The sequence below is a fragment of the Talpa occidentalis genome, unplaced genomic scaffold (assembly GCF_014898055.3).
Source record: "Talpa occidentalis isolate TD23 unplaced genomic scaffold, MPIMG_talOcc4v2.1 talOcc4.3, whole genome shotgun sequence".
In the NCBI taxonomy this organism is placed as follows: Eukaryota; Metazoa; Chordata; class Mammalia; order Eulipotyphla; family Talpidae; genus Talpa; species Talpa occidentalis.
In genome coordinates, this window is record NW_023603184.1 from 39,857,701 (window position 1) to 39,880,943 (window position 23,243).

Sequence of the window (23,243 nt, forward strand, 5' to 3'; positions counted from 1 at the left end):
AAAAGCTGCCCTACTAAAAAGGTGCTCTTTCCGAGGCCTGGAGGGCTCCAGGTCCCCCTCCTCCCTTTGTTGTCTATGAACAAGCTAGTTAACTCCACTGAACCCTAGATTCTGTGCCTTGTCTCTGTTCCACCTACCCCCACCTACCCTAGTGATCATCTCAGTTCTGTTGTAGGCATGTGGCTCGGGCAGGTTTCCCACAGGACTCCCACAGACTCCTTGTCTGTCAGAGATGTGGTTCCAGTGTGACGGCCTGCCCCCGGTTCCCAGAAAGAATGCGTGAGTACCTTGTGCTATGCACCCACTCTTTATTGGTGTTGGCCCAGGCTCCAGGGCCTGTTAGCCTGGCATGGGTGGGGGGGGGGTGGTTCTGGTGAGTTCCCCACTCTCTGCAGCCAGCCAGCCAGCAAGGCTGAGCCCAACTCCAAGGCCCACATAGGCCTAGCAGTCCCAGTGGAGGGCAAGGCGCCCTTGGGGATGGGGGAGGATGTGGGGTATGGGGCACACACTGGATGGCTTGCACGCCCCCCCCACCCCGCAAGCCCTAGTCTCTTGAGTCACCGGCCACGGGATCCTGGCAGAACTCGTCCATGAACTCAAGGAAGTGGCCAAACTTAGTCTGGCCTTCACTCAGTGCAGGGCGGGCTGGGGCTGGCTCTGTGGTTCCGAACACTGTCCGCATTGAGCTGCGCACCAGCCGCCTATAGCGTGCCCGGAACTCCTTCAGCAGTCTCTTGGCCTCCAAGTACTGCTTCTGGTTCACCAGGCGCTGCTCTGTCTGCCGGCGCAGGACAGCAGCTGCAGGGAGAGAAGCCCGGAGGGGCACCAAGCTCACCCTAGGTGGTTCCTAGCCCAGAGTGAGGACAAGGACTGGGTCCAGTGCGCCCCCAAAGTGGGATGGGGTGGGAGGAGCCTTGGGTCTTTGAGGAGCTGCCAGTGTCTCCTCCTCAAGGGTAGTTCTAGTTCATGACAGGTTGTATGACTTTGGGCAGCCTCCTGCCTCACTCTGGGCCTCGTTTCTCCACTTGCACATGGAAAGGGCAGGGGTTAATACTCTCGACGGACCATTTCTGCTCTGACACAAGCCCTTAGGCCAGCAGCTGAGTAATGCAGCTCTCCAGTCCTGGCAGCTGAGGGTGAGCCCTACCGAGTGGAGCCTCTGTGATGTTCCGGGGGTCCCGCATGCGAATGAGGATGTCATCCAGCAGCTGAGCTCGAGTCTTCCGTGGGGATGAAGCTGGGATCTTCTGGGTCTGACAGAAGGCAAGAGAGGAGTGTGTCATCCCACTTCCACACCCCAGGCTTGGCTCAGATATTCCTGGCCTCACCTCACGTGGTCACCCCAACTGGCAGGGGAGCCCTTGGGGGGCACTGGAAATGCATGCCCCTTAGCAGGTCCCTGGGTGATAGCCACATCTGTGCACATTTGTGGGGGACCCCAGGAGTCATTTCACGCTCAGTTAGGTAGGCACCTACCCGCTTCTCCTTGGGGACATAGCGTTTCTGCAGGGTGTCCAGCCTCGGCTTGGAGGAGCGGTACAGGAGCGGGTGCTTCAGCATGTGCTGTAGGGCCTGCGTGTTCTTCTGGATTCCTAGCGCAGGGAGGCGAGGCTGAGTCATCAGCAAGACACCTCCCTCTCCTCCCCCAGGCTGCCGGGCCCAACTTCCTCATTCTCTACCTCCCAGTAGCCCTGGGGAGAAGGAGTCTAGAGACCCCAAGAAGGAAAACACTGCCCGCTCATCTCCGCCTGCTCTATTACAGTGCCTGGAGGGCCATCATTCAGGCATGACCACGAGTCCCCTCTGAGTGCAGATCCCAGCGGAAAGGGCTGACCCCAGTGCAACCACATTAACCTTGGGATAGACTGACACCCACAAGGGCACAGCTTAGCGCCAGTTCCTTCGGAAGTACAAATACCATTAAAGCATCAGTGTGAAACTCGGAGAGGGCGCGGCCTCCCTTGCCTCAAACCAAATAGGGGTCCAGCCAAATAGGGGGAGATTTCAGATGTTCACTGGGCCGGGGAAGAGTTTGAAAATCTGGCCAATCTGAGTGCTTGTACAGCAAATCCTTCTTAGAGGCTTCTCCAACAAGAGCAGGTCAGCCCACATTGGCTGGAATATGAGCAAGCTGTGGCTCCCAAAACCAACAGGACTCAGGCTAGGGGTGCCAACATGTAGGGTTCCACAGCAGGACCCCCTGGGGGTACGGTGTACAGATTCAGACAGGACAGCACCCTGGCAGGGAAACAAGGCCTGGCAGCAGCCTTGGCTTCTCCCCAACTGGCTCTGGGCCTTGGAGACTTTCTCGTCACATACCCTTTGGCTCAATAAAGGCAGGATCGGGCTTGGCTGTCAGCAGCTCCTCATAACCGTGGTACTTGCTGGAGAGGGAGGCAGATAAGAGCTTCCTCGGAGTCTTCTTTACTTCTCTGGGTGCTGTTTGTGGCCTCCTTTTGCCTTTCTCTTGCAAGTCTGAGTGATCCCTCTGGAGGATGGGGGAAGGCAATGCATTCACCTGTTTCCAGGAAGAAAAACACATTAGTCTAGTCCATTAACGCTAACAAGCATCAGTTCTCTGCTGACCCCCAGGCTGGGCCCTGACGGGGGGCAAGAACCAGGGCAGAGGTGGGAGGAGGCAAACATGAAAATAGACGACCTTAAAAATGCTAGAACAGGGCCTCCCCGGTGGCGCAGCGGTTGAGCGCTGGGTTGCGAAGCTGCCAGCAGCCTCTGCAGCGCCAGTTCGATCCCCGGCTGCTCCCCAGCCACCGGAGGAGGGTCCCGCATGGCGCGCAGACCTCTCCTGCCGCCCGCTGCTCCCCTCAGCAGTGTACTTTGGTCCTTCTGCCTGCTCTGCTCCCCGCTCTGGCTCTGGTGAATTCTCTCACCCTCCCGCGCTTCTGACTGTACCCAGTGCATGTATAAACAAAAAAACAAACAAATGAATAAAAAAATAAATAAATAAATAAATAAATAAATATGCCTCTATGAAAAAAAAAAAAATGCTAGAACAGACGAGATGGGCGCGTTCAGGGTGGTATGGCCGTAGGCTGGCGCTGGAAGGGATCATGCTCAGCGAAATAAGCCAGAAAGAAAAAGAAAAATACCGGATGGTCTCACTCATAGCAGGAATCTAGAAAACTTAAATAAGGGACCAGGAAAATGAATAACTATAAGAAAGTGAAAATCAAAATCAACAAACAACTATGAACCAGAGACACTCTATGGGGGGTGGGGGGCGGGGAGGGGAGGGATTGGGGTCAGAATAAGGGGGTTGCAATTGTATGGGGAATATGAAAATAAAATTTATTTTAAAAAAAATGCTAGAACAGGAAGCATAAGATTCTGGGTGAGCCTATTGGGAACATTAACCCAGACCAGGGTGCCAGGAAGCTGCCCAGAGGAAGTGATACCGTAGCCCAAGGTAAGTCTCCAAGAATCAGGCGAGCTGGACTCCGGCAGGGATTGTGAGAGGGAGCACCGCAAGAGAGGAGGAAGGATGACTTGCAGGCAAGGAGCAGCATGGACAAAGGTGCACAGGTAAGACCCAGTAGGGTACACTTGGGGGAACTAAAACCTGCTTTTTTTGGAGTGTACCATGAAGAGAAAGAGGCAGTGGAGCCATAAGCGGGGCCTCGATCACTGAGAACATTTAAGTCCAGGGCTCAGGGCAGTTGGTCATGTTTGGGTTTGTGCTGTCTTTATCCTCACTCTGATGGCAAGTCACAGAGGCTTCAGGAGGCGAGGACATTATCTGAACTCACATTTTAAGTCCACCCTAAAGGTTTTATAAGAAATCTTATGAAACCTGTATTTCAGGCAGGGATGTAGTTACACCCTTTGGTTGAGCTCTGGGTTGCGAAGCTGCCCGCGGCCTCTGCGGTGCCGGTTCGATCCCTGGCTGCTCCCCGGCCACCGGAGGAGGGTCCCGCATGGCGCGCAGACCTCTCCTGCCACCCGCTGCTCCCCTCAGCAGTGTACTTCGGTCCTTCTGCCTGCTCTGCTCCCCGCTCTGGCTCTGGTGAATTCTCTCACCCTCCCGCGCTTCTGACTGTACCCAGTGCATGTATAAACAAAAACAAACAAACAAACAATAAATAAATAACATGCCTCTATTAAAAAAAAAAATTTAGGGAAAAAAAAACTTATGGCTGATCGAAGAAGAAACAGAAAAGCTGAACAGCCCTAAAACAAGAGACTGGATCCATAATATTAAAACTTCCCACAAAGAAGAGCCAACAACCTGCTATCGTTAACTACAAATCTAATGACTATTTAAAGAAGATGAATACCTACACTTCAGAAACTCCTGAAAGTCTGGACAAGAGAGAACACCTCCAACTCATTCTCTGAGGTCAATGTCAAACCCTGAAACTAGTTTTATAGGGAAAGATGTTACCCTAAAGAACAACCACTAAACAATATCCCTTATGAACAGATACACAAATATCCGCAAATATTATTAGCAAAGTGAATCAGTGACAACAAAAAATTCCCACCATGATCAAGTGGATTTATCCCAGGTCTGCAAGACTGGCCTAACATGAGGAAATTAATTAATGCAGCACACTGTAATCAACAAATAAATAACAAAACCACATGATCTAAATGGATGCAGAAAAAGCATTTGATAACATTTAATACCCCTTCATGATTAAAAAAAAACAACAGGGCCTCCCTGGTGACGCAGCTGTTGACCGCTGGGTTGCGAAGCTGCCTGCAGCCTTTGCAGCGCCAGTTCGATCCCCGGCTGCTCCCCGGCCACTGGAGGAGGGTCCCACATGGCACGCAGACCTCTCCTGCCCCCGCTGCTCCCCTCAGCAGTGTGCTTCGGTCCTTCTGCCTGCTCTGCTCCCGGCTCTGGCTCTGGTGAATTCTCTCACCCTCCCACGCTTCTGACTGTACCCAGCGCTTGTGTAAATAAATAAATAAATCTTTAAAAAAAAAAAAACAAACAACAACAAACTAGGAATAGAAACTCCTCAATCTGATAAAGGACATACACAACTAATAAATTTAATGATGAAAAACTGAAAGCTGTTCCCCTAAAATCAAGAATAAGACAAGGATGTCTGTTCCTACCACTTCTGTTAAACATTGTACTAGAGGTGATAGCCTGGGAAATTAGATAAAGAAAAAAATTTTCTGAACATGGTGACTCATAATTGATTGCATGGCTTTGGCTACCAGAAGCTCAGAAGGCACCATGTACACGGCATATTTAACCTTGTATTTAATCCTTTCTTGTCCATATTTTCCTTCCATCTAACTCAATTTTTTAAATATTTATTGTACTCTACTTTCTTGCAAAAACTTTCTGATAAGAGTTCCTAAAGATGCTTTTATCCTTGCTTTTATCCTCATTATAAGTCATTCTAAGTGATCTGTGGAGTGACATTAGAGGTGAATGGATAGAGCTAGACATACTGCACAGACAGGTGTACAACTGGGAAGACCTAGCAATGAGCAGGTTAGGGGAGGTAGGGAGATCAGGGAGAGTGATGGTACAAGAATAAAGCTCAGGTGACCTAGGGGTTAAATCTCAGCACCATCACCACTGCAGCCTGAGTTTGATCCGCGGCCAGGGAGCTAACCCACATGGCGCAGCAGACCTCTCCTGTCTTACTCACTGTTCCCCTCAGCAGTGTGTTTCAGTGGATCTGCCTGTTCTGCTCCCACTCTGTCTCTGAAGAATCCCCATTACCACCCCCCCAACCCCGCACCCAGCTCTTCCACACACGAAAAAAATAATAAACAAACTTAGAAAAAAAAGAATGAAGTTCAAGGGGGCTCTGCCAACTCCATCAGGCTCATATTTTCCTTTCTTTATATGTCACCCTTCTGCTGCACTGACACTGAACCATTCATGGTTCCTGCTCACACCAGTTTTACTTTCTGCCCAGAAGGCCATTGCTCCACTCTTTACCTGTTTAACTCCTACTCGAACTGCAAAGCTCAGCTCACTTGAACTTCTTTCAGCAAGCCTTCCTGGTCTGGGGCAAAGGCAACCCTCCTTCCTTTAGGCTTCCATCCCCTGAGCCTTCCTCTGCTTCTGCACTGACTGCACACACAGTTCCTGTTCAGCTCCCCCATCAGACTCAGGCCTTCTAAAGGGCAGGACCCACATCTCATCCATCTGTGTTCACAGAATTCAAAGGCAGCTTGAGAAGTGAGGTAACCTTAAGCATTTAAGCAGAGGGAGCAGCAAAACTGACCAAAAGACTGGTTAGAACACACCCCCCCCCACCACCACCAGGCCCCAGTGTCTGTGCCATAGGACTATGACTCGTCCCCATGGGTGCCCCTACGAGGAGACTGACATCAGCAAATCTCCAAGAAGGGGCTGCAGGGGTGCTGCCTTCTTTTTTTTTTTTTTAAATAATAAATTTTATTTTTATATTCCCCATACAGTTGCAACCCCTCCATTCTGACCCAATCCCTCCCCTCCCGCCCCCCGGTGCTGCCTTCTGACTTCCAGATCTGCCTTGTGCTTACTTCTAGCTGTCCCCCGCGGCCCAGGGTTTCACAGACACCTAGGGGAGCTGGGGAACAAATGGGCAGGGGCAGGTAGATCCAGGCACCTGGGTCAAGAAGATGGACTCTGTGCTCTTGGTGTCCTCATCTGACAGGTGCTCCGGGCTGACACGGCTGGCTGGGTCACTGTGGCGGGATGTAGATCCTTCACTGTTCACCGTGGAGTGTGAGAGGATGGGAGGCAGCGGCACGAAGGTCCGACGAGATAAGGAGAGGCCCCCTGGGCCCTCAATGGGCATCTCTATGTTCAGAGAAGTTTTTCTGGTAGTGGGCAGCTGTTCAGGCAGCCCTGCTTCTGACTCCAGCATCTCCTTTGAGGGAGACTTGGTTATGGATGGCTGATGGAGGGTCAGAGGCTGCTTTGGCACCTTTGGGACCTGGGTTTTTACCTGTCACGGGAGAAGGGCTTGATCGGTTTGCTGCCTAATCAGTGTCTCTCCTCCTGGACCTCACCACCCTAAGACCACCTGGTATAGCAACTGGAGCACTGGGTGAGGATTCCGGGAAGATGGAGGGAGCAAAATCACACTTCCTGGGCCTCTACAATGTGCCCCATGCATAACCCATATTGTTTTAGTTACACTTCAACACTAGCCAGTGAGTCATTATCCTCATTTTATAAATGAGGAAACTAGGGCTCAGAGAGGTCAAAGGGCTTGTTTCAAGGTAACAGAGTTATTCATGGCAAAGCCCAGACTATTCGATTCCTGTTCTGGGTGCCAGGCCTCTTCTGACAGCCCTGACCTTATGCCTCTGGCCTCAGGAGCCTCATTCCCTGGCTCAAGACTTAACAATGTGCTCTTGACTTTCCTTGGGGACACCTACGAGGGTATGAGGAGATGGTCCTGTGCTTTCTGGAAGGCAGCAGCTCCAGGCCCCTTCAGGAAGCTGGTCCCTACACCGTTATAGAAAGACACAAAAGGCAAATCTTCCTCGAGTTCAGTTTCCTGCTGAACTGCTCGGCTTCCTTAATTAGCAAAGCCAGTCGCCTTGCCCTCCTCCTCCAAGCCATGGGCTTACTCTTCCCTCCCTAGTGACACGCGTGTTGTTTTCTATGCTCTGTCAAAGGTATTTGGTCTGTGCAGATCTGCACTTTCACAGACCTCGTAGTGTAGTAAGGCTCCCAAGTGCTGATGTTAGAAATTTAAGGGTCTTTGAGCTTCCATTTCCCCTCCAAGAACTGAGGCAAATGTCCCTGCCCTGCCTGTGCCAGAATTCTCCCAAATGCACCTAACAAACTAAGGTGTATTAGGGTAACTCTTCTATAAAGTTTTCTTTAACAAAATATTTCCTTTGGCAAATAGCAAAACCCCAGAGTTTGGACTTGAAGCCTGATGAATACAGCTGGGTTTTACAGAACCCGCGCCTCAGTGCCCCAAACCCCAAGTACCATCAGGTGCTGGCTGGTGGGAAGGGGCAGCATTTATTCCTCCCTCTCATCTCTGGGCTGGACGGGTGCTGGGAGGATGCCCTTCCTCCACCCCACCCCCACCTTCCCTGCCCCCTTCCCAGGGAAGACTGGATAATCTGGTTGGTCAGAGGGGGCCGGTCACTGGACACCACACATCCCCGGGGGAGCTGGACTGTCGGCCGGCGTGGAGGGCAGGTGCTTTATCTTCCACGTGTGTCTCACAGCTCTGAGTTACGTGTTGCGTGGGTCCAGGAAGGCCTGTGCTAGCAGCTTCTCCACTCTGCCTTTTTGTCCGTGCCTGGCAGGAGGGGAGAGCCTGCAGCTTCTGTTCACTGACCGAGTAAAAGGTCCAGGTGTCTGCTCTGGATGTCCAACCCATCTCTGTACACATGCGGGCCACACAGGCGCTTCCATTCTGGCTGAAGGCCTCAGCCACATTCTCCAGTCTCGCCTGCACTGGGGGGTTAGGTGGTATTTGCAAATAAATCACAAGCACTGATTTGCTTCTTATGTGGCCACTGGTATTTGAGTCTACCCTCTAGTAGTTAGAACCTCATGGGTTCCCCTGGATGCCCACACTAACTTTTCACAATAAGTTATTTCAGTCCTCTCAGCCTGTTTCTGCGCCTGAGGTCGTGAGGTTGTGGAGAGCATGCTCTGCATGGGAGAGCAGACGTGGTCTTAGCATCAGCTCGCCCTGATTCTGTCCTTCCACCAGCTGATGGAAGGGAGGGAGTAGGGTCTTTATAGGAGGCAACAGACAAGGACAAGGTGATGGAAAACATCAGCTCGCCCTGATTCTGGCCTTCCACCAGCTGATGGAAGGGAGTAGGGTCTTTATAGGAGGCAACAGACAAGGACAAGGTGATGGAAAACCTTTGAATTTCTGCCTATTTGTGGCTTTAATTGCTGTTCTGGTCCCCCTGGGACTCCAGACAAGAGTGTGGCTGGACTGAGGTGGGTTGCTGGGGGTGATGAGAAAATAACTGCATTTAACTTCTGAGGTCAGCACTGGCCAGTTCAATTTTTTTTGGCTATGGGAGGACTGAAGTTCAGGATGGAGGAGCATTTCCCATAAATTTCTCAAATCCTTCAGATGAAAGGGAGATTTGATTGACTTTATGGGCTCTCAGAGGCAGCCCAAGCCCACTGACTGGCTAGGTCTGAGGGGGCAGGCTGCTCGAACAAGGAAATGCTTCCCGAGGCTCTAACAGGAGTCATGTTCCAGGCCTGGCAGGGTCACTCATGATTATCCCAGGTGCCTCTAACCTGCATTGTTACAGGATTAAGGTGTTTATAAAGTATTTTTATATCTGTTGTTCCATCCAGTTCACTCAGCAGTTCTGAGAAGTTCTGGAATTGAGAAAACTGAAGTCAGAGAGTGAAACTCTTGCCCAAGTTCAGGCGGCTAAGCAGTGACCGAGCCAGGCTCATACCTGGGTCTTCTGACTGGATTCTCCCCATGCTTTCCAGCTTCTTCTCTGGACTTCAGTTTCTCTGTAAAATTAGGGAATCAGACTCAATGACCTCCAAGGCTCTTGCCGATTCTGACTTTTGGATCTGTCTTGGCCCTCTGGGCACATCTGTACTGACAGAGCAAGGCAGGAGGAGACAATACTGCCACTGGACGCCGAAGGGAGAGGTTCCGGCTATGTGGGAGAGCACAGGTCTGTGGCCAGGTCAGTTTACAAGCATCCACGTGGGCTCCACTCCCTCTGGGGTTGGTGTTCCCCACTGGAAGCCTTACCTTCCGTGAGTCCTTCCGAGGCATCAAGATATGATGCTTGGCCTTCACGATCTTCCTGCGAATTAAGCGGATCCCCAGCCGATCATGAAGGAAGCTTTTCAGCAGTAGAGGGACCCCTGGAGCCGTGATGGGAAAGTAAGTTTACGGACAGCTCACACTTACTGTGCACAGGTGCTGCTCAGGTTGCTGTACGTGTATTGATGTACTTAGTGACCTTCCCACCAACCCTGGGAGGTAGGTACCGATATTATTCCCACTTGACAAGTGACAAATGTGAGGCACAGAGAGGTTCAGGAATTTGCCCAAGGCAGCAAAGATGGTGTAGCTCAGAACTCCACTGGTGTCCTGCCACTCCAGCTGCTGCATCTTGGGCAGTGGGTTTCACTGCTGAGGTGGCATCCATGGGCTCAGTGCCTCTGGAGGGGAAAGCCCTGATGCTGGGCCCTGCGTCCCTCCCCAAGTGGGATGTGGGAAACGAGGTCATAGCAGACCTAGCTGCAAGGCAAGGTGTCACTTACAGAGCTCATGGGATCCAGCTAACTCTGCATTCCAACCCCAGCTCTGCCTGCACTTGCTGTGTGACCTCGGGCAGACTGTGAAGCTCCCTGACCCCAGAGTCCCCAGTGCACACAGGGATGACGCCTGTACACGAGGCTGCGTCAGGGTGAGTTGCCGGGGCTTGGTGGCACCTGCTGTTTTCTTCATTCCCCAGCACACCCAGATCCACCCCCACCCACAACACAGAGCAGAGCCTGGGGCTTGGTGTGGGCAAGGTGAGAGGGGGCTGCCCAAAATTCTTGGGCACAGGGTTGGGAGGCCAGGTTTGTGGGCACTGTACCTCGTGTGTGGGCCACCAGAGGGTTGTTATGAAAGACGAGCTCAGAGAGAGATGGGAAGAGAGCTACAGGCAGCATGGCATCCTCCTTGGCGATCTGTCAGGAATGCAGGAGAGCATGTCAGGTCAAGGCTTCCCCCACCCCTGCAGGTGTGTAAGGTTGGGGTGGGGCGGGGACGTGATGCTGCTATGGGCAGGACTCACTGCTGGGTGATATCTCATCTCTGCAGTTTCACCTGCTCACACCCAGAACACCTTACCCCTCTGGAGCTCCCCTGCGAGCTGCAGTGCTGCCCTTCCTGCCCTCGGAACTTCATACCTTCTGTGGTCCCCAACACCCATTAACATCTCCAGGCACATGAAGGGCCCCTCAATACGGATGGGTAACTTAGTCATTCTCTTTCATTTTTGTTCATTCAATCAAGAAAACATTTACTGAATGCCACATGTGCCAAGCACTGGATTGGGAAAAAGCCAAAGAGATACAATTCCCATTCTCAAAGGAGCGCTGCTAGAGGGAAACCAGCACTGAAGAAACTAGCACGAGTGGAGTAGGCCTGCCCTGTGAGAAGCGCCACAGAAGAAACGCATGAGAACCACAGTGATCTGACCTGGCCCGGGAGGTAAGCAAAAGTCTCCCTGGGACCTGAAGGATGAGTAGGAGGTAACTAGTGAATGCAGTGGAGGATAGAGAATGTGGTTAAGAAAACCTCTGTATTAACCAAAACCCTTTCCCCTCCTCTGGAGGCACACAGCGAGACTGCAGTACTTTGCCTCCCAGGCAGAGGTACCCAGTTCTAGCCAATGCAACCTGCAGGTGCGTCTTGAAGGAGTGACAAAGGCCATTTCCAGGCCATTCAACAACCCCTCCATGATCCACTACCTCTCACTCCCTCCCCCTTCCCCTATTTCCCACCAGATGCACAGGCTCCAACTAAGATTCTCTGGGCTGACAGAGTCACAGACACAGGGTCTCTGAGTGATCATGTGGAAGGTCACTGGCTAACCTGAAATATCCAGTTTTATAAAAAGCAAAAAATACAGGGATACCTCATTTGATTGCACATTGCTTTACAGCACTTTGCAGATTCTGTATTTTTTTCTTTTTTTACACACTGAAGGTCTGTGGCAACACAAAATGGAGCAAGTGTGTTGGTGCCATTTTCCCCACAGCGTGTGCCCACTTGGTGTCTGCCACAACGAAGGTAGTAGCTACAGTGTTTTTGAAGAATGCTATTGCACACTTAACTGACTATATATAATGTGTAACCAAAACTTTTACACATACTGAGAAAACAAAAACTTGGTGCGACTTGCTTTACTGCAATATTCACTTTGGTGTGGTGCTCTGGTCCTGAATTTGCAGTTTGTCCAAGGCATGCCTGTCCACTTCTACTGCATTAAGCCACTGAGACTTTTAAGTTTGTTGTAGCAGCTAGTGTTACTTATCTTAATGCAGAAAGGAAGTTCCATGCAGAGAGAAGGGTGCCAGGTGCAAAATGAGGCTGGACCAAATAAGGACCAGACCAAAACAAGCTAAAAGATTTTCATCCTTGGGGAACCTATTAGGTGGATTTTGAGAAATGCAGAGGACCTGCGTTTGACAAGACTTGGTAAAGGATTAGATTTGGGTGGGGAGGAGGGACATAAAAGATAGAATAATCCAGGATGACAATCAGGTCATGTTGGACCAGGGGTCAGCAGATCTTTTCTGTCAGGCCAGAGTATCTTGGCTTTGCAGGCCTGTCTGTCACAGCCGTAGTACAAATGCCGCCAAGTGTGCTGGCTCTTTCCCATCAAACTCTACTTATGAACACCGAAATTTCCTATCACTTTAATGTGTCAAGAAGTATTTATTATCCTTTTTTTGATTTTTTCCAGCCATTAAAAAATGTAAAAATTACTCTTAGTTTGAAGGCTGTACAAAAATAGGGTCACCAGCTATAGCCCCACAGGTCAGAGCTAGCCTCCCCTCTCTGTTTAATAAAACTCCATGAGAACATGGCCACCACGCCCATTCATTTACCTACTGCCTCCTGTGTACCAAGGGCCGAGTTGAGTAGGTGAAACAGTAATGTATTTATTATCTGGCCTCCTTGCCTAGACTCTAGGGAAACAGGAAAGAGGGATGAACGAAGCCTAGTATATGCTGGTAAACAACTACATAGTGGTGGCTAAAGAGAGTGCAGTCTCTTGAATGCACATCAGGCCATCAAAAAGCAGTCACACCAGAATAGGGGTGGGAATTTTAATTTTGTCAGGATGCAGAAATTCAACCCGGGTCCAGTCCAGTAGAGGTAGAACCACTGAGGAAAGTTCATCTTTGAGACATAGGAATCCAGGGTCAACTCAAGAGCAGGGTAGGAAGCTCTCATTGCTTCCCACCCCCCACCAGACCGTAAGGACTAACAGGCAAAAGCAGTCTTGAGCCAGAGGAGAAACAGGGTGTGGCGATAAGCCCCTCTAGGGCGGAGGACCACAGGCAAGGCTGAGAGCTGAGAAGAGAGCAGGAACACCAAGAAAAAACGCACCCCAGCAAGAACCAACTACTGGCTGTCTGAAGAGATTGCTTTACATACAAAGCTGTAAATAGGCTAAAAGTTTAGATAGAAACACGCAAGCAGGAGGCATAAGGAAGCTGGATAATAGTGGACTACAGTGGTGGACTTTGGGTGCTTTGGTGGCCAGAGTGGTTAACATCACTAGAAGGTGGGGATCCCCTTCTGTGGGAGTCTAAGACACAAACAGTGTAAACCAATGCTACCACACACACACACACACACACACACACACACACAAATAATTGGGGAAGAAAAAGAAAACTCTCTAACTATATAAAAATCAGACAAATAGACATCAAGACAAGGAGTATTTATTACAGGCAAAGGGTGGCAAGTCATAATAATAATGGGATAAACGCATCGAGTAGTTAATAAAAATCCTAAATTTATTGTAGCTAGTAGTAAGGCTTCAAAATACATGCAGCAAAATTTGAGCAGAAATATAGGGAGAAACAGACAAATCCACAGTCATGACTGGCAATTTTAACATGCCATTCTCATAAAGGGTAGAACAAAGAGACAAAACAATAGTACAGAAAAGATCTGAGTGACAACGTCTGCTACCTCAACTTAATTGATATTTATAGGACAATGTTTGCCCAAACTGCAAAATACACATCTTTTTCTAAGTGCACATAAACATTTACCCACATGGATTATAGTCTGGACCAAAAACCGAGTTTAGACAGATATCAGAAGAATGAAACCTCACAGATTGTTATTTGACCATAATAGAATTAAATTAGAAATCAACTACTATAAGAACTCATTTCCCAACAACCCATGGGTCAAAGAAGAAATAACAAAAATTAAAAATATTTTAATTGAATAGAAATCAAAACACATACCATGATAGGCAGGCTCCAGCTAAAGCAATGAGTAGGAAAAAAATGTCTAGTTTTATATGCTCATATTAGAAGAAAGGTCTAAATCAATGGATCTATAAATGTTCTGCTTGGGCTACCAGAAAAAGAGGACCAAATTAAACTCATTGTGAATAGAACAGAAATAGTTATGAGCAGGGAAACCTATTCAATAAGATGGAAAACAGACAAATAATAGAAAAATTCAGAGAAACCAGCAGCTAGTTTCATTTTTTAAACGTGCATAAAAGGGATTACTTCCAGCTATTTTGCCGCTGATTTTCTCACCAGGGTGAGCAGACCATTCAGTAGGGAAAGACTAGTCTTTTCAAGAAATGGTGTTGAGAAACTAGATGTCCACATACACAGGATGAAGCTGGACTCACACTGTACATAAAGGGTTAATTTAAAGGGATCAAAGACTCAAATGTAAGAGCTGAAAATATAAAGCTCATAGAAGAAAACACTTAGGGGTTTAGCTGTACCGATGGCTTCCCTTAGAAGGAATGTAAGTAGAGCGTCTTAAAAGCTGCCTGCATCTCAAATTTGAATATAGGATCAATTAGTGGGGTTTACAGAAAATTAAACAGGATATGGATATGGAAAAAATACATGGAAATCATGTTAAAGCTGCCATTCCCTTAGGCTAGCACATTTCTCACTTCAGTCTTCCCTCAAGTAACTGAGGCTTAATTGGTCTCAGACCCTAGCACAAAAGGGAGGGGGAAAAATTTATCTAAACTATTCTCTGAAACTTGCTTTTGCAGATACAGCAGCGTCTGGAGGCTTATTGATTAATCTTGAGCTCAGCTCTAAGGTGAGCTGGAGTTGGGAGACTCTAGAACATGGCTGTGACCTGTAAGGGGCCACCAGCAGAAATTCCCATCTCCAGTTATCTGGAAAAAAGCCTCTTCAGACTTCCTCACATATGAACTGTCCTGTAAGTAGCCAGGGAACTTGAGCTAAGTCGACATTGCTTTGTTCCTAATCCACTCCTTAATCTAAAGATTTTAACTCCTTTGTACTCAACCCTGATCCCCCAAAACCTGTATAAACTCGCTTCCTTTCTTAAACAGGGAGGTAGACATGAGTTTATGGCCATCCTTCCTCTCAAGTGATTTGCAATAAAGCTTCTATCTCTTCTCAAACCCTGATGTCAGGGTAGCAGTTTCTGTACACCCCAGGTAGCAAGCCCACTGCTTGGCAACACTCACTCTTCACTTAACTAAACTCACTGCCTCAGATCTCAGTGTAAACACCACTCTTTAGGCAACCTTCCCTGATGTCAGGTATTAAGTTAGATTCCTCTGTCATACACTTCACAGTATTGTGAATTTCTTCATAATGCCAAGCAAGCTTGTATGTGATTATCTGTCCAGTATTGGTCTTCCTGACAGGTGACAAGCTCCTCAGAGTGGAGGCTGAGTCTCTCTTTGTACAACTGTATTCGCAGGGCCAGCATAGAGCCTAGCCTGTATTAAATAATGTCTCTGCTTCCCCCACCCTGAGAATTCCTGCACCTGCAAATATTATGCAGGGCTCCAGAGCACTGGCCTTTAGGCCAGAGTAGTTGGCATCCCACCCTCCCATCTGTCCCCTGAGGAAATAGGTAGAGAAGCAGGGAGTCACCTTGTTGTAGGCCAGGCTAAGGTACCTCAGCTCTGGGAAGGGCGGGGCCAGTGTCTGGTTCCTGGCTTTCAGGGACTTCACAGGAAGAATCTCGAATATGGGAGGAAGTGCACATACCTTGGTTGTCTTAGGAGGGAAAAAAGATCAAAGTCAAAGAGCCCTGAAGATAAAGAAATTAAATCCTGCCAAGGACCAGCAGAGACTTCCTAAGGAGTGTGGTAGCAACAATGAGCATTCCAGAAGCCTGGCCAAAGAGACATCTGGGGACATATGGGGAATGTCAATTCTGGTTCTACATTCTCCGGAGTCATGTGGTGAGTCAATTCTCCAGCACCCAAAGTTCAGTTTCAAGTTCAATGAGGCCAGGCGATAAAATACGGTAAGATACACAGTAGTACCATCATCAGAGGTTCTTTGCCCTACAGCAGTTTATCCTGAACTATCTCTTCTACATATTTGGGCCACAATTTCTCTAGAAGGTAAGGGAGAAGGTGCTTGCTTGGTTAAGGGGACTTTCCCAGTGGGGAGACGGAGAGGAGTGATGTGAGTCTTGCATACCTGATGGGTGTCTCACGTCCCACGGTTGGGGACAGCTAAGTCCCAGGCGCCTTCTGGCAGGCCTTGATGCAGGAATGCTACAAGGTGAATCTGGTCCTTTTCAGGGTCAGTCTCTCAGCACAAACCAGACTCCTTTGTACTCAACCCTGATCCCCAAAACCTATATAAACTCGCTTCCTTTCTTAAACAGGGTTTGCTCAAACTTGGAAATTGCTGGATTAACTAGGTTCAACTCAGCTCACTCTCTGTTTCCTTGAGTTAGATGGGACTCATTTAAGGGATTTACAGGATAGATGTTGGGATAATGATTGGGTTCAGATGAAGCAGATTCTGTTCCAAGTTCTGCTAATCACTGTAGATTAGTTGAGATTAGCTCTACTAATCTCTTTTTGTAGCGTATTAAGCAAATCACCTGCTCATTCAGTGAATGTTTGTGAAGCACCTACTTTGGGCAAAGTATTTTGTGCCCTCCTGGGGTCCAACTTGTCTCATACAAGTGGGATAGTTCAGTTATGTGTGAAAACCCAGTGCTGCTGCTTGGGAACTCCTGTGACTGTCATCTCCAGCTGATTTAAATGCAATCTGAGAGGCCAGAGTGGAATGAGGCGGCAACCTGACAAGGCACTCTCCACAACGTGCCATTTCTACCTTGAGCAAGACTGTGGGAGCAAAAGGGGGCAAGTCAGCACAGGGAAAAAAAGCAAAAAACAACCCAGAGTCAGGCTCAGGTATCTTGCACTGTCCAGGGGCAGCACTATCTGGACCATGACTGGGCCTGCTGGGGACAGAGAGGGTCCTGCACTAATGGGGAACACATCTGGCGTTTGTAGAGACTTCCACTAAGAGTCTTAAGCATCCTGTACAGTCTCGGCGGTCTCAGATGCCAGACAGCTGGGATCTGAGCACTGAGCAACCTACCGCTTGTCTTTGACTTCTATGGCAGACTATTTAGCAGCCATCACTAAACAGTGGGCCTCTATCCCAAGTACAGTCTGGCTGCTTCTCCCATTCAGAGGTGGAGTCTATGGCTCTGCCTTCTGAAAATAAAGCTGGCTATTATAAAATACAGAATCTGTCTGGTCTTTGGGCTTTTCCACTGAACTTCTAAAACCCTTGGAATTTCTTGAGTGACTGGAGTGTCTTTGTTATTCAGGATACCTTGGATCACACCTGAGTTTATGTTAATGAATGAGTCAGGACTGGGGCTGTCTATCTAGAAACACTGCCAAGTGATGAGAGGACTGGGGTTTGGCCTGACTGCTCAGGAGGAGTGGCGAGGACTAGAAACTGAGTTCAATCACGTGGACAATGATTCAACCATGTCTATGCAATGAAACTGCAACAGATGCTCTGGAAACTGAGACACAGGTAAACTTCCTGGTTGGAGATAGATATCAGTATGTGGGAGTCTCACACACCTGACTGCATGAGGAGAGGACCCAGAAGTTCTGATCTGGGGCCCTCCCGGACCTTGCCTTCTATGTAAAATTGCAACCATAAGTATAGTGTTTTCCTGAGTTCTGTCAGTTGTTCTAGCAAATGACTGGACCCGAGGGGGCTGTGGGAACTCCAAAATTTATAGCTAGTGTGTCAGAAGTACGGTAGCTTGGTGACCCCCAACCTGCAGCTGGCATCTGAAGTGGGGGCAATCTTGTCGGGGACTGTGCCCTTAATTGTGTGGTCTGTGCTAGGTGGTTCACGTCAGAATTGAACTGCAGTATTATACTTGCCTATAACTTCCCTTGACTTTGAATGTAGAAGTGCAACTGTGTGAATTTCAGAGTTTTGCATTCACCCTTGCTCTCTAGGAAGCCTGATGCCACCGTGCTTAAAGAAGCCCAGAATGAAAAGAGAACAAGGAGATGCCAAGTCATACCCACTGTTCATGAACCCTCTTATGTGACCTTGAGCCAGTGACTTAACCTTGCTGAGCCTCAATATCCCTATCGCCAAATGCCAGCCGCATGAGTGAGCCCTGGCAAAACCAGCTGCACACCTAACCAACCCAAATAATTTGTGAAAACTAATAAATTGCTATTGTTTGAGGCCAGTATTGTTGGGTTGGTGCGTCTACAGCAATTGTTAATTGATAAATTTCTCAGTTGTATGAGTTGGCTGAGTAACTAAGCTGCCTCAGAAAGCACGGGTTGGCTAAGTGTATAGTTGTGCTTCTTTAATCAGTATTTAGTATTCCAGTCTTCATGAGTTTGGTTAGTCAGCATCTATCTTGAGATAAAAATTAATTTTTGGTGCTGACAAAAATCAAGTATCTAAGCATGTGACACCAAGGATGGTGGTATATCTGGCAAGATCACTCCAGCTTTGGGGGGCTCTTGTTAGGTTGCTGCTTGCTGAGCTTTATCTTAGTGGCAGCCTTCAATGCCACCTTGACCACCTGGCACTGATTACCAGCAACGTTATGGCTGAACAGCATCTGAGAACAATGATGCAGGCCGTGGGAGTGTGTGCTCAGGAGCCTAACTGGCGAGTTCGCTGCTATATCTCCACAGGTCAGCACAATGCCCAGAACATAGTAGGTGCTTGATAAATATTTGTTCAATGAATGGGCTTCCTCAGTATGACAGTTATCGATGTCTCTCGCGGCCCCATGAACTTATTTTTGTTCATTAAAACGTATGTTCTAACTCAAGGACACAAACTCAAAATAGTCAGTTCCTACCTCTGAGGTTGAAAATCCAGGATAAGATGAGAACACCACCTCTGAAACAAAAGAGAAATAGAATGAAGTTTGGTGAGAGTACTGTATGGCCCCTAGACAGGTGAGGGGCTGGGTCTGCCAACTCCCCGGCCAGACCTCTGAGGTCCCGCATGACCTGGCCCCTTTGTGCTTCTCTGACCTTACCTCATGCTACCCTTCCCCTCATTCTACTTCAGCCACACTGACCTTTTGGACTCTGTAACAAGCAAGTTCTTTCTAGCCTCAGAACCACGGGGGCAGTCAGCACTGACTAGAGCCCCAACTCAGGAGAGGTTTGCTGCGCCATGTGGGTCAGTTTCCTGGCCGGCTGGAAATTGTACTCATGCTGCAGTGGCTGGCGACAGCTTGATAGCCCTGTTTTTATTTATTTATGCATACAAGGGGTACAGGCCAGAGGTACGGGGCGGGGGGGTGAGAAGATTCACCAGAGACAGAGTGTGGAACAGAACAGGTGGACTGACAGAAACACTGCTGAAGGGAGCAGCGGGCACAACAGGAGAGGTCTGTTGCGCCATGTGTGTTGCCCCCTGGCCGGCTGGGGATCAAACTCGTGCTGCAGAGGCTGCCGATTGCTTCATAGTGCTGTGCTTAACCTGTGGGTCACCAGGGTGGCCCCTTTTAAAACCACCTGGCTGACAGAACCAGTGAGGAAGTCACTGAAATGGTTTTTGTGATTCCTCCAGGTCCCAGACTCAGCAGCTTAAATGCAGCAGATCCCAAGGGTGCCATGGGCTCAGAATAAATTCCCAGAAGTTTAATCTCACCTAGGGAGCCAAAATCTCCTTGTCAAGGGCACCGCTTACCTGTCCGGTCAACATCCTTTTTCATGGGCAGTACGGTATAGTCTGGTTGCTCATCTGAAGGCTCTAACATCCACGACGCGGGTTGCAGCACGGATTGGTCCTCCTTCCGGGGACTTCCCTTGCCTCCAGCCCAGCTCGCAGATCCGTCGCGGACCTGAACCTGCTGTAGGTACGGGATCCTGGAAATCCTGTTTTGGTCCAGGCTTAACTTCTTCAGTCTTTAATTAAGGAAAGTGAATACAGAATCACAGCAGTAATATTTCAGGGGCACTTACCAACCAACTTTAGGGAAAGAACATGGAATCAGGTTTGGACACTTAGTCCTCTTATGTGACCTTGAGCCAGTGACTGAACCTCGCTGGGCCTCAATATCCTATCTCTAATATGGGGAGAGTATTTATGAACCTTTTAAGGTCCTTGTGAATGAGACAATATGTAAATAATCTGGTATAAAGGAGTATTCAGTAAATGATAGCTGAATCAAAGTAAATTTTCTATGGATCTAAAGTTTAATCACTAAAATGCTAGCATTTTCGTTACTTCAACCAAATAGGTAGAACTCAACAGTTAAACTTCTCTCTCTCTCTCTGTCTCTCCCTTTTCTTTTTCTTGGTCTTTCTTTTCAGTCAGGATCCTGAGTCCAGCAACATCTCCTCCTACCTTCCTTTATCTTTATGCTTTTAATCTAGTCACATGATTGAAAATGTCCTTACTGACACTCCACCTTAATGACTGACTTGAAGCTCAGGGGGCAGAAATGACTCATGCATGGCCACACAGCAGAAGTGGGGCTGGGATTTATCATAGGTCTGGGCTTTTTGGCTTCCCAGTAGCACTCAGGGTGTGAGCAAGGCTGGGGACTATAGAGGGCGCTGCAGGGAGAGGCTTGTAGCCCTACCTCCTGAGCCCAGCCAGACTGGCAAAGCAATTGGGATTGGAGAGTCTGTTGTCATCCAGCATTAATGTCTCCAGCGCTGGGAACCTCAGGATGTACCTCTTGCTTGCCACTGATGGTGCTGAAAATTCCCTGTGAATGCAAAGATCTTAGGTAATGAGCAAGGGTAGAGGACAAGTTCCTCCATCGCCAGAAGAAATGCAGGGCAGAGATTCAATACAGTGGCCTGACCAGCGTGGGAACTTCTCTAGTCCCAAGAGAAGACCCTGCAGAGAGGGGTCAGTATCCCTCCCCAAGTGACCCCTCTCCCAACCCCCACTGACACATATAGTCTCCTGCATGGAAAAGGCTGCACACACTAGCGGGTTCAGAGAGACTGAGCTGGGGCAGGATGGGCAAGTTATACTGCTCTGCCTTTTATGAGTTTCACCCTAAAAAATTTTATTTTATTTTGTCCCTAAAATTTAGCTGCTGGGGGCAGTGAATAGGTAGGAAGGAGGACAAGATGCCAGACTCTGAGAAAGCATCAGGCTCTGCACTAAACCCTCCCCATGGCAGTTTGAGGAGAAGAGCCCTTTGAGGTGGCAGGGGGCTCTGGATAGTGGACAGACTGAGCTTTCCAGCTCTTTGGAGTGGTGCTACTTTTATTACAGCTTTTGGCAAAAGGAATTGCTATCATTTAAAATCTGATAGGCTTTACTTTTTAGAAGCTAAGAGAACAGATGCATTAATGGGAATTCGCAAGCCGGGGTTGGGGTCAGGAGCCTGACCCTGGGCTGGGAGTCTAGGGCAGTTGCCGCTTTGCTTGATATGTGGCTTCCAACTGTGTGGAGCACCTCCGGGCCCAGTCAGTTCCTCTGTCTCTGTGACAAAAGGGGATTTTTTTCACTTTACACTAGACTTTGGATCAGGCTAAAAATATTGCTCCATAGACTGAACCAAGGGCTGCCGCAAAGAAGATGAAATTTAGCAAGCTCTGGGGTCTGTTCAAATGTCAGATCAGCTTCTGTGATAATGTTGTAGAGCAACCCCGATACAAAACGGGGTGCCTGACTGTGGGTCTTTACTCGTGTGCTTAAAAGGACTTATCAATGCTCTACTGCAGGCACATGCGAAAGGTTAATAAAAGGTTTATTTACAAGGGAAGGGGAAATGAGGAAATGTACAGCTCAGGGAGAAAAGTGGGAGACAAAGTTTTAAATGAGTTTTACCCGATCCGCCAATCAGGAATCTCAAAATGGCGCTCTGAGAGCTGGCCGCCAGCCAGGAGCCATGAAGCCAGGAGGCGAGTGACAGCGAGCCCCGCCAAGGCCCATGTGTTTGGTTTTTATATCCAACCTGGCTGTCTAACTCCACCCTCAGGTCCCAGCCACCCTCTCTTTGGTGGTGATGGGATTTGTCTTTCTCAATGTCTTGATGGCTTTAGTTTGGAGTGGGGGTGGGGTCCACAAAGCCTGTGTGGGATTAGCTCAGGACAGCCTTTCCCCCTAATAATTAGAGACAGAAAACCCCTCATGAAAGGAGAATGAGGGAGAGGTGGCTTAACAACTTGCTTGAGTAAAGGACTGATTATACAGCTGCTAAAATGTTGTGCTCCTTTAGGTGGCCTTATTAGGAATACAGTGACTAGGAAAAAAAGCTAACAATCCCCCTCTGCTCTGTGCCGGTCAAGCCTGGGGCCTGTGTGCGTTGGGAGGGGAGGGGTGCCAGCAGGTCTAATGGGAGGGCCAGAGTATCAGATGTCAGTCAAAGCAAGTAAGAGAGTGTCTAGAGATAGAGTAGGCCAAATATGATTCCCCTAACTCACCCACACGGAGACACTATTGTGATCCATCATTAATGAGATGCAAATAGTTCAGAATAGAGGAGAGAGGTCGAGAAATGGGAAAAGCAAAGAGAAAGGAGGACAGAGAAGTAGGCAGAGGCAGGTTACGAAAAGTCTTGTGCTCAAGGTTAATGGCCTTTATCTTTAGAATGACGGTAAGCTCTTAGGGACTTTAAGCAGGGCAGCGACAGAACCTGATGTACGGTTTAGAAACATCCCTCTGGCAGATGGTAAGGAGAATGGGTTGGGAGCCAAGAAACTGGAGACTTAGGCTAACAGAAGTGGTCAAGTTTGGGAACAATTTAGGAAGTAGAATTCACAACATCTGGTGAATTGGATGGATGTGTGGGGTGCGGGAGGGAAGGATTTAGGCTGATGCCCAGGTTTTGTTAGGGGGAAAAGGATGTCCTAAAGCTAATTCCATACAGGCTTTGTGGACTCCACCCCCACCCCAGGCCAAAGCCAAAGACACTGGGAACTCCAAATCCCATCCCCACCAAAGGGAAGGTGGCTGGGACCTGAGGGTGGGGTTAAGCAGCCAAGTGGGTATAAGCCAGACATGTGGGCTTTGGGGGTTCCCCCATTTTGGCTCTCCGCCAGCTCGCAGCATCCGGCCAGCTCTGAGAGTGACTTTGGGTTTCCAGGTCGGGGGATCGGGTAGGACGCATTAAAGACTTTATTTCCCTATTTTCTCCCTGAGTTGTACATTTTCCTTATTTCCTTTTTCTCTTGTAAATAAACCTTTTATTAACCTTTTGTGTGTGCCTGTAGTGGAGTATTAATAAGTCCCTTTTAAGCGCGCGGGTGAGGACCCACAGCCAGGCAACCCGTTCAGTATCGGGGCTGCCCTATAACAGCTT

The 23,243-nt window shown here is 48.7% G+C and overlaps 1 protein-coding gene across 1 annotated transcript in view; it reads right to left on the minus strand.

Annotated features, from left to right (window-relative positions):
• Positions 1 to 296: 296 nt before the first annotated feature.
• The window catches only part of XRRA1 (X-ray radiation resistance associated 1), a 52,935-nt gene continuing 29,988 nt past the window's right edge, over positions 297 to 23,243 (minus strand). The window contains exons 9-19 of the mRNA XM_037522965.2: positions 20,562 to 20,690; positions 19,664 to 19,881; positions 18,822 to 18,862; positions 15,584 to 15,709; positions 10,534 to 10,627; positions 9,696 to 9,811; positions 6,585 to 6,926; positions 2,320 to 2,518; positions 1,477 to 1,592; positions 1,148 to 1,253; positions 297 to 798 (exon numbers count right to left, since the gene is read on the minus strand). Of these exons, the coding sequence (XP_037378862.1) occupies positions 545 to 798; positions 1,148 to 1,253; positions 1,477 to 1,592; positions 2,320 to 2,518; positions 6,585 to 6,926; positions 9,696 to 9,811; positions 10,534 to 10,627; positions 15,584 to 15,709; positions 18,822 to 18,862; positions 19,664 to 19,881; positions 20,562 to 20,690 (1,741 nt within the window). The 3' untranslated portion in view covers positions 297 to 544. The remainder of the gene's footprint in view (positions 799 to 1,147; positions 1,254 to 1,476; positions 1,593 to 2,319; positions 2,519 to 6,584; positions 6,927 to 9,695; positions 9,812 to 10,533; positions 10,628 to 15,583; positions 15,710 to 18,821; positions 18,863 to 19,663; positions 19,882 to 20,561; positions 20,691 to 23,243) is intronic.